Source organism: Nothoprocta perdicaria, unplaced genomic scaffold, assembly GCF_003342845.1.
Source record: "Nothoprocta perdicaria isolate Ctin4 unplaced genomic scaffold, notPer1 scaffold_22, whole genome shotgun sequence".
Classification (NCBI taxonomy): Eukaryota; Metazoa; Chordata; class Aves; order Tinamiformes; family Tinamidae; genus Nothoprocta; species Nothoprocta perdicaria.
In genome coordinates, this window is record NW_020455415.1 from 5,812,814 (window position 1) to 5,824,574 (window position 11,761).

The following is an 11,761-nucleotide window of genomic DNA, read 5'->3' on the forward strand; positions in this document are numbered from 1 at the left end:
CAACTAAGCAACCTACAATTCAAAACTGCATTTCTAAAACATAAGGACTTTAATTATGCGGTATCTATCTGCTTAGGTGGTATGCAATCATAAAACTATGTGTGAGATTAATGCAAGATACTTAAGCTTTTACATCTGTAGTATACACTGAAATGACACATCCCTGCTTTCTTTGAGTGACTTAGACAGATATTTACATTTTGGAATCGGCATTATGTTACCATTTGGACACAAGACTGTGTTAGTTAAAAGAGCAGAAACTGGTTCTACAATGAAACGTATGCTAGCTGCCTTCCTCTCATCCTCCAAGAGCACAGACACTTTCTTGTCCATTCTGGGACACACTCCATTCTGAGAGGGTAACACAATATGTGGAAATGATTCTACACAATACAACCTGCATGTTCTTCATCTCATAAGCATCAATAAAATACAATCACTCTAATGCTGGACACATATAGACTGTAACCTCTTTTACCTGAAAATATGAACGAATAGTAAATTTATGTGATAGAAATAACACTCTGCCAGGAATAAAACCTCAGTGTATAGCAAGAACATCAATCAGTTGCCTTTTGTTGCCTCATGAAATGGAGACCATCTTAAAGAACGTCTGGCCCAATAGCCAGCACTCAGTGAGCGCCCACTCTTCTATCTCTACTCTGGATAAATTAGTTACAGAAAGAGGGAGCTCTAATCTCCATGATTCAAGAAGAAAACCAAGCAACTTTGCTGCTTATTTCTGTGGTTCTACTGGACAGAATTGACATAATCTGGATTTCATATGTAGAGTCTTTAAGTTTTGATCTGTCTCATTTTTGAGTGCTTATTATCGTCGCTATTGGTTTTGCAGTAGATTTTAAATTGCTAAAACTTCAGAATAACAAGACTCCCCTTTAGTCCCAGAGTCCACCTCCTGCATGCGCAACTCTGATGCAGCCCATACATGATTTATATATTGCCACTACTTTAATACGACTGTAAAGCTAATTCTAAGAAGGATGGCTGTCAGCAATTAGAAAAACAGCAGTATAAGGTATGGATGATTATATTGATGTGTTATCAGAGCGGCGAGCCAGAGGCAAGGAAATGAAATACCTATCACCTCAGCCAGAAGGAACATACATACCCAAGAAAGCTTGGGTGCTTTCTTATCTTCATAAACAAAAGCCCAGAAAGTAAATCTTACACTTCAGAGATGGACAGATTCTTTTTTCTTACCTTCATACTATAGAGAATGAAACTTTACAAAAGAATCATATGTATAAATTCCTTTAGTGTGAGTGTTGTAGAAGTAAGTTTTAATCAGTAGAAGCAAGTTTAATTCAGTAGTTCCTGAAATTGAAGTTATAATTGTTGCCATTAAAACTTTTAATTGTGCACTTTGCAATTGGATTTATACTGTTATTATCAGTGTTGGAAATGGTTCTTAGAGCAGCACACATACTATACTACTATAGTATAATATATACTATATACTACAGTATAGTATAGTACTATAATCTACACAGCCGGTCAGACAAAACTGCAACAGTATCAATGATTATCACCATAATTGTCATTATGACTGGATTTCCATAAACCACTTGCTAGAAAATTAAACATTTTTTCCCAAAGATATCAAAGTACATTTTATACATACAGCCCTCCGCTTCAACAAAAAGCTGGGGCAGCCCCTACACAGGCTCTAGCAAAGTAGATAAATCATATGCAAAATCTTAACAGTTGGAGGAAAAAATGGAAAAGTATAACCTCAGCATTCCGTTAGCACCATTTGGCAAAGAAACTCTTCGAAGTGCACCAGAGAGCCGAGCACACTTTCTGCCAACACACTACAGACCTTTTTCTGTCCTGTCCTGCAGAAAACTCTCAAGTACCAAACACCACGTGGAGCAGATTTCTGCATGTATAGTCTAGAGCTTCAGAATGGGAAGGACAGTCAGGGAGGACACAGGGTGACATCACAGCTTCACAAGTTCTTTAAACAGGCATAAGAAGCAGAGCAGCCCTTCTAACATCAGCAACCCCTTGCTGCCCGCCTCCCCTGTCCCAGTAGTGCCAGGATGGACAATAAATGGGCAGTTTAGGGGGGTTGTTCATTAGTTTGGTTTGAGGACAATGCCCACTATCAGTGCTCAGGGAACTGCAGTGTAAGTCACTGCTAGACACTGAAGATGGAGTGGTTCTGTGATTGCACCTTCACATCTACAATAGAACTACCTGGGTAAAGCTCCAGAGCTGCTCACACCCTGGACAGGAGCAGAAATTATATGTGTGTGGCCAAGGAATTACTTTCTGGGAGGCTCAGATCAACAGTAAACTAGCTCTCAGAAGAGATCCACCCCCAAATTCTCATAGCTTCAAACTACTAGACAACATGAAAACATTCCATTCCTTTTTAAAACATGCACAAGTGTGACTGCACAAAATAAGAGGCATTGAAGTCAGAGTGTGGAAGATCATCTGAATGTTGCCATTTTAGTTATCTTACTCTCACTTTGGTGCTAAAAATCTGCAGTCCTACCCAACAATCTTATCCCTCTATGTAAATCTTTTTAAACTAAATGCCTTATTCAAAGCTTACTATTGTTAGCAGATATCGAATCAGTACAGCAATTCGCCATAGGCGTATCTTGATCTAATTATGTTCTGGAAAGAATCGAAATAGATCTAAAGAAAATTCAGATAATGAAACAGGCAAAACAAGAAAGGGAATGGAGGAGCATAAACAAAAGATAAAAGAAGAACACAGAATGAAGGATAAAGCTGTGAGATACAAAAAATAGGATTAGGTGATAGGGAAATTTGTGTGTGTGGTGGTGGGGGAGTGGTATCATCAGAAACATCCCATAAGGGAAGAGAAAGACCAGGGATTCAAAATGTTATCATCTGATGCATGCTAGGAAACTCAATGACATTTGCCAAGATGTGAAAATTCTGATTAAAAGTCAGTTGATGCATCTAATCGGAAACCTATGAACAGCTCATAGTCATTTGTAGCACATCAATAGATTTCACATACAGTTGATAGTTGATGCACAATGTATTTAGAGATATTTAGGAATTTAACGGCTAGAATAATGCTCATGCTCACTAAAAATACTTTTTTCTAGAAAAGAGAAGGGGAATATCTTCCCTCTCTTCAAGTACACAGATTCCTTTAATACTAGAAGAGATGTGTCAATATGAATAGTGTAAATATTATCAAAATGCCAAGGATTGAATGAAAAGCCACACTTTTGTAAAGGGAAACAACTCATTATAATTTGCACCTCATTTGCGTGCATATCCCCTGACAAATATTCACAGCAAAGAAGCACATCTAAGATGAAAATATGAGGCAGACTGCACTCCAAAGACTGTAACTAGACAACTGTACAGTGACAATTCTCAAGTTTACTGCTGTCAGGCTAATATCCTAATAACTCCTAATAACGACACATACAAAACATCTTTAGAATTATCTTTCTTAGTAGAAAGGCTTACATTACTCCAAAGCACTTGACAGGCAAGCATCAGGGAATGATGCACTTAACCAAAACTGCCACCACCAAAGGCAGACTACTACAGTAGCAGTTTCAGGGTAAGGAATCAAAACTTTCAGGCACATAAATGCTTTCTTCAGTTTAAAATGAAAGTCAACAATATCACTGGGTCTAATTAAAGAGTTTTGCAGTCATTTCTTTTAAGCTTCTGGCACCATCACATTTAGGATATTTAATTATCTGCTTCATACAATGCATCAGTTTGCAATGGCCACCAGATGAAGAGATCTCTTTAAACCATTCCACATGTAGAGAGTGGGAAGAAGTTCATTAAAGGGTCAGTCTTAATTTCTCCCATTAGTTGTAAAATCACTTAAAATCATCAGTAAGAGAAAAACTCTCAGATAAGAGCTCAGTTAAAGACATTCTATTTAAAAGGTGTACTAAGCCTGAAATTATTCCCTTACAATTATTTAATTTGACTGTATGCCTTAGTTTTAGAAGTTAAAATGAGATTTTTTAGAAACTGAGAAGTTAGGGAATAAACATACACAATTCCTTATATATTGACAATACATCAAAAAATATGCTCCATGGATAAGTATCATTTTAAAAACAGACTGAAAGACAAACATTAATATTGGAATAAACTTTGTCTTTTTTTTCTTATTTTATTTTAAGAAGATCTATTACTCAGTTACTAAATATAAGAAACTGTTACATTTTCAGACAGTAGTGGAATTCCTGTAAAATAGCAGGGAGGGTTAACAGCATACATAAAAAGTTCTTTTAAAAAAGAAAAACATATGAACTATCAGCAAGGTGGGGTTGTCTGCATGGTCAGCCCTTCATTTGAATGCAAATGTAATGATGAGGCAGGCAGTTAGGCTGACGTCAGGCAAGATCTTGGTAAACCATTACCACCAGCACCTGGTAACACAGTTGATAATAAAAGAGGATGAAGTAAAAGATTTCAAGCAGAGTGCCATTATAAGAGAAAACTAAACACAGAATTCTTTTTAAACAGCAAAAGAGAATTCAGAGGGTTTGGGATGTTGTGACAACATATTTACAATCTGCCAATCATGTATGTGAGCTCTCTCTTGGATAAGGAAAGCAGCATGTATCCAGGATCTGCAAGGAGTAACCACAACCTGCCCGTGCAAAACATTGTGTCTACTCCATCCTATCCAGATTACATGGGATATCATCATGTGCCGGCTCTGGACAATCACGGCCAGCCTGCAGGGCCATGGGCACCTCACTACGGCCCACAGAGGGAGGACTGGACCGCTTATGGCCCGGGACCCTCCAGCACCACCGCTGCTGCACAGATCAACGGCTCCTCTCCTGGCCAGGTCTCCTACAGCTCTGCTGATTACAGCTCCCTGCATCCCACCGCAGCTGGGGGGTTACCTCCCGCAGACGCACCTAACACCCAGCAAATCTCTCCCACCAGCCAACGGCACAGTTCTTATGAATGGATGCGGAAAACGGTGCAAGTTAACACCACTGGTAAGTGTACAATAAGCTTTCTTCCTCCAAAAATATGTTCAGCTATCACTAATTTTATAAATAATTAAATTTACTTGAAATGCATAAGTTGGCCAGTCATTTATTTAACTTAGTACTGTTTGATTCAGTTCTAACTAAACTTGCACTATTTTAACTTTCTCCCTATAAATGTTTTATACAGTTACTATAGTGGAATGTCAGATATATTTGGATATGGCTCCATGAGACTCAGCTTTAGCAGTCTTCATTCTAATACTGTTGGTTAGAAAATACAACAGGTTTCAGAATATTAAGAAACACTGAATGCAGCAACATTACATGCAGTTATATGTAAAAACAGTACATAATTATTTTGTGTAGTTAGTTAAATATTAAGAGAAATAAGTGGATCATTTAAAAAATCTTTATAGAAATTTCATTTTTTTTAAAGAGAAGTTTGTGCTACTATCAAACTATAGTGATTATAAAATTTACTGTTACTCTTATTATTTTTTCCTTTTCCTACATAAATCTCTTACGTGAGAAGATATATTTCCAGATTAGTCGCAGACTCTATTTGTTTATTTCTCAATGAAGCTTCCTTTTCATTAAGTTTCATATCTGTTTTTATAGTATTTTGCTCATGTATCAGAATTGTGCAGTCTGCCACAATTGGACAATTCCAATTCACATTGCTCCAAGTGCTGCTCCTTGCTGTGCCCGTTTCTGACACGAGCTGCATGCCAGAGGAGCCTTTCTGCCTATACCCCTGAGGTGTAAATTGGGTGTAGCAAGGTTTGCTAAATCCATTGTTAAGGATAAAAGTAGTAAGTGTGTGTTAGAGAGCATCAAAGAAAATGCGCTAAAGAAAGAATGGCAGTCACAATTGAAGGAGCAATCTTGGAGGTCACAGAAAATCAGTCTGGTCACTCGAGAACAATCATCCTTCAAATGGTTATCACTCCAGAGCAAGATTAGTTTTATAATTGATTCTTAGTTATAAAGCAGATACACATTTTTTCCACTGTCATTAAACATAAAATCCCCAGTGAGCACTACGATTATTTCATGCTTCCACATGCAGTTTCCACAACTTCTTCAAAGCCAGTCAGATTTATAATCTTTTTTTTTTTTTTTTTTTAAGTATACTCATGTAAATCAGCAGTAACTTCATTAACATCACTGTAGTTTTCCAGGTGTAAAAGGTGATGCAGACCTAGCCGTGGACCAAAATCCATTGCAAATACTCTGAATGTCAGTGGGACTACCCTGTCTCCATTGAGCTGTCAGTGAAGTCAAAATGTGTTAGTATTTTGTAAGAACTAAATAGATCTGAAATCTAAAACCTAGCTTCGCACTAATTGCATAGACATGGAAGACACTCCAAGCTTCACACATGCTTGCTCAACTTCATGAAATGTAGAAACATTTCAGAAAAGCATCTCTAGTTTGAAAAGCACAGGCACCCACGCTGAAACTTATACACCTGCTGAAATACATTATGAGCAATACTGGACAGTTGAATTGGAACCTGTCAGTATTTCAATGTCCTGAGGCTTTATATGCCTAGAGCCCAGCCTTCTGGAGTGCTAAAAACAGTTCAGGACTTCACAGAATTGGGCTCAAGACACAAATCTGCTTAAAAACAAAACAAACAAACCATTTGGGAAAGTAGAACCAGGAGAAATATTAAATCAATTTGCATACTTTCTGGAGATCTTTAAAATAATGTTAAGTGTAAAAAAGAGGTATAAAGTTCTATGTAAAGCAAAGCAATGTAAATAACTATAACAGACTAAAACTATGCAGGTAACAACTAAATGTTAACTTACATCTATCCAGATCTAGAAGATAACATTAAAAACTTTTTCCATGTACTATAGCCACTCTTTGAAACACAGACTTGCTCCTTGTTTTTCTTTACCTCTAGAATATTATAAATGCTATTTAAGCTATGTATCCTATGTATTTACACACAAATATGTATATATTTAATTTTTTTGTGGTGTGTACTTAGATGGATGTATGTGAGCATCTTGGAATAACAAAAATCAAAAAATATGTAAATGGGGGAGGCCTACTTAAATACTATCCTAGGGATAATGAACATTAGGTTATCGGGATAAATTTTTTTTTCAATTTACACTATATTAAATACTTCATATTTTGCTCCATTGTATTTGCCATTTTACATAAAAATTGAATTGAATTGAAAAAAAGAAACCAAAGTTTACTCAACAAAAGCAATTCACAGGATGAAATAATATTGTTAATGTAGAAATACACTTTTATGTCCTTTCAACAGATAGAATTTACTCTGAAATTTTGATGAATATATTCTATTACAAAAAGACCACGACTGTATATTTAAAAACATTTTTTTTCAGACGTACAGAAATTACAGGCATGTTGGACAACAAGAAACTTTTAAAAACAAACATTCAAAGTGGGCATCATAGGAATGTCTTTCAAGACCAGCTACCAATGCCAGAAGAAAAAAAAAATCCTTCTGGTCTGATCCTGTTTTCATTAAAATTAAAGTGTTCTAACAACTTCAGCTATTTCAGAGCCACAACTTGAGCCCAATTCATTTCTAAAACCAGTATAATTAATAGTGGAACTTAATAACAGAAAGCCTTATGGCACTTGTCGAAGAGAAGATAACCAGAAGTCCAGAAAAAGTTTTTTTATCTTTTCAACCTTCTATGAAACTTCATCTGGAGGTGACTCTTCCCAGAATGAGAACAAAATTTAAAGAGACTACAGAGAACAATTAGATTACTTGTGTATTTTATAAGAATAGATGTAGAATTTTTTTTCTTGGAGCTATACTCTACATACTTTATGTCTTGGTTTAAAGAGGCAGTGATGCACAAGTAATTCAGATTACATCACAGCAGAAACACTGTGATGTTAGAAAATAGAACAGAAGAACAACTATAAGGAAAAAAGCACAAGCCTCTGCTCTAATGCTAATTTATTTTGCTTTGTAGACTAGTTGTGACATCTATTTTTCTCTGGCCTACATTGTCTTAGATTTTGAGGTCTATCTGTCATATTGAAGCAACAGACTCTTTCAACACTTCTCTTTGCTTTGATATGCAGTCTTGTCTCTTCCTTCTCCCTCTTTTCTTCAGCAGTTATATTGCCGGAAAGGGTGATGATTTTCACAGCAAATAAAGAGGCCTTCCCTGAGCTTTATTGTCTTCAGAAGAAATGCTTTGTGAATTTTATGGCCAAGGGGAATGAGGAAAACTGCCCCTCTTCTCCACCCTCTCAAATCATGGTTATATTTGCTGATTATAGAGAAGTCAGAATAACCCTGTTGAATTTTAACTTTTTTCAGAAGATACTTTCTAAGCCTTCAGTTTACAAAGTACGTGAATACCCAGAATAAAGTAAAAATTATAACTAGCACTTTGTGCAAGTATTTCAAAGAGAAAAACTTGTACCTTGAGAAAGGTAAAGTGAGCCTGATTAATGTTTTAGCCCTGCAAACTTACACAGAGTATCTTTGCACACTAGAAATCGAAGTGGTACGATTTAGGAAATAATCCTTAAATATGTGTACTTCAGAATGGCCTTAGCTATATCTACCTTTGGCATTCAGATAAAATACATCTCAGTCTACCCTCACTGTTGCTCCAAACTAAAAAAATATTCCTTCATCTACTTCTGTCCTCTTTTTTTCCTCCAAAGATGAAAGAGTTTGACATTTGTTTAGGGCTTGTAAATTCCAAACCAATTGGCTTGTGTTTCTGAATGTGAAGAGTTCCTGATAAGATCTTCTTGTCGCTCTTTTGTGTGGCGTGTGCTTCATCTTAACACCTCAATGGATTTTAGGGAACCACTTTAAAGGAGTCTTTGTCCTACAGTTTGTCCCAGAAAACTCACATCAAAAAAAAAACTGGGAAGATCAGAAGAAAAAAGGAAAACTATCCAGTTGACTGTTGAAAGTGCAAAAGAGAACAAATAAGAAATGAGCTCTCTGTATTATTATCAGATGAAGAATAGTTTAAAACAAATAAGCAGAAAAAGAAATCTTGCAACATCAAGTAATATTTTATGTTAGCAGTATTCATTCAACAGAAGAATATTTGTTTTATCTACTAGAGATAAGACGATATTAAAATACTTCTGCGAGTACTTTATTGCCTAGTCTTACAAATTGCCAAGTGCCTTCAATTCCAAATGGAAAGTGAGCACACCAGTTACCCCAATAATGGCTCAGCAGGCACTTACCACCTAACAAGACAGGATCGTTTTGGAAAAAAAAATCTAATTATTATTGAACACATAAGCATGTCCTACAACCAAACAAGAGAGCAAACACATTTCTAACGAGATGTTTGAGTTAGAGATATGTGACTTAAAATCTCAAACAGAGAATTGAGACAAAGTCCTACTGAATAGATCATAACTGAATTTCAGTCTAAAAGTTACTCCTGGAATTCAGTCTGGGTTACACACAGAAATCATTTAAATGATCACTGAAATGAAACCCACGTGAACTCAAATATAGCCAGTATCTATTATGTACTGCTGTGAATTATTTCTTATAAGATGTTGCTGGATGTTTTTAGCTAAAAAGCTTTCTATTTAAATGTATATTAAGAGAGAGACAGAAAGAAAGAGAAATTATGTCAGTCAATACTTTATTACATTTGGGAAAACTACTACTTCTCTCATATGCCCTCATCCAGCAAACAATCCCATGTGTACTCAGAAGTTTAATAATGTCTGTAAAATGTTTGATGTGTTTGAAAGATGCTACAAAAAAAAATCAAATTCAACATTCTTAATAATTTTTTTTTCTCAAAACAGGTAAAACAAGAACAAAAGAAAAGTACCGAGTTGTTTACACAGACCATCAGAGACTAGAATTAGAGAAGGAATTTCATTGCAACAGATATATTACGATAAGGAGAAAGTCAGAACTTGCAGCAAACCTGGGACTATCTGAAAGACAGGTACACAGAGCCTGCCCATCATTTGTACCCATCCTTTCACCAGACACTGGTACTGGCAGAGGAAATGCACAGTGTTCATGTTATGCACCAACGGCAGTGCCAAAGCTGCCATGACAGTTTGTGAGGGTATGAGACACACGGAGAATACAAGTTGTCTAATTTGACAGAAAACTGTAATTTTAGGAAACAAGAGATTAGGAATTATTTTGTTATTCTTACTTCCACAGCAGCTTGCTAGACAGCTAGAATTTAAACAGTCCAGCTCTTATTGCTGTAACTATCGTCATAACTATATGAATATAGCTGAGTCCTCCTCACAATCATACAAAAAGGCGGCCAGCAAAGATCCAAAGCACTAAATACATTTCATCTGCAAGCCAGTAGAATGAAAGTCAGCATTCAAGGAATAATCAAATGAAGGATCTGTGTATATTTTAATAGAACTTTATTACCACTGTTTTCACAGGCCACATTCTTCCTCAGTAAGCGAGACCACCATGATTTAAGGAGTCCTTTATACCCTTTGACTTTTCAAGCAGTATTTTGTTGTTGTTACTTTCACAGATAGCACACTGAATATGTGCAGTTTGCTGTAGGCCATAGGATTTGGTGCCCAAACTTTAAGCCTGTTATGCACGTATAACTTATGCTGTTACGTATATAACTGTTATGCACTATGCATGTAGTCAAGACAGGAAATGTACAAGTGCATACTTAGATCCACTGCTAATTTGGACAGGACTCTGTCTAGTTCTCTAAAACACTCTTCTCTTTCACGATCTTTTCTTCTGCATTAAGTCTCTGTAAGAACATGAAACAGAAAAAGACCACCTGAGGTGAGAAAGGATAAGGATTTGCAGATGTGCAATTATATTTTTGGATCAGCACTGGATTTTTATAAATACATATTTTAGTGCAGTGATGTTCACTCTCAGATCCAATCAATGCAGAGATTATAAGTTACCTCTGAAAGGCCCACTGGAAAATACTTGCAGAAGTACAATTGTGAAACACTGAAAAATCCTGCTTTAATGTTGTGCAAGGTGGCTGATTTAGAGCACAAATATGCCTGCAGTAATATTAGTATTGCCAAAAATCAGTAGTTACTTGCCTTTTACGTACTGTTATTTTTCTCTCTCAGCCTTCTAACTTTTGACTAGTAAACTACCTTCAAGTAGAATGTGGACAAATCATGGAAATAATCTCTATACATGTCTACAGGGCTCATGACTGACATGGCTAAATGGTTTTTAGCATCATTACCTGAAAGGTAATGAAATAATAAATGTTTGAAAAAAAAAGAGATTTTTTAATATAAAGTAATAGTACGTCTTTCTATTTAATCATCTATTCAGCATAACTTAAAGGATGCAACACAAACAGTAAAATGAGAACATAGGTAATAAATGTTACAAAAATATAAACGGAGTCTTCCAGATCTAACAAAAGAAATGTTTTCTATTGTTTGTGACACAGAAACTGAATACAGAGCAAATAAATTCTCTGCACAAATCAATACTGTTTTTGCTATATTTTCATTGCTACTGTTATTGTAACAAGTTGACTACTACTACTTTGGATTAATGATACATTTTTTCCAACTATGCAGGTAAAAATTTGGTTCCAGAATCGCCGAGCCAAAGAGAGAAAAATGATCAAGAAGAAAATCTCTCAGTTTGATGGCAGCAGCGGCTCAGTTCAGAGCGACTCTGGTTCACTCAGTCCAAATGAAATATCTAGTTCTCTGTTCCCACCACCACATGGAATAGCTTGTTGATGTTCATCAAGTCATACTTTCAGAATGAACAGAAA

General features: G+C 36.0%; 1 protein-coding gene across 1 annotated transcript; it reads left to right on the plus strand.

Annotated features, from left to right (window-relative positions):
• The first annotated feature begins 4,570 nt into the window (after positions 1-4,570).
• Positions 4,571-11,761, plus strand: CDX4 (caudal type homeobox 4). The gene is made up of 3 exons (XM_026039091.1): positions 4,571-5,000; positions 9,804-9,949; positions 11,559-11,761. Exons 1-3 carry the CDS (start codon positions 4,571-4,573, stop codon positions 11,724-11,726), a joined length of 744 nt encoding a protein of 247 aa, XP_025894876.1. The 3' UTR covers positions 11,727-11,761.

Bases quoted from the DNA above. Each gene is read 5' to 3' on its own strand.
- CDX4 (XM_026039091.1), top strand. From the start codon at position 4,571: ATGTATGTGAGCTCTCTCTTGGATAAGGAAAGCAGCATGTATCCAGGA. The intron at 5,001-9,803 runs GTAAGTGTACAA...TTCTCAAAACAG, and splicing joins GGTGCAAGTTAACACCACTG to GTAAAACAAGAACAAAAGAA. The intron at 9,950-11,558 runs GTACACAGAGCC...CCAACTATGCAG, and splicing joins TGGGACTATCTGAAAGACAG to GTAAAAATTTGGTTCCAGAA.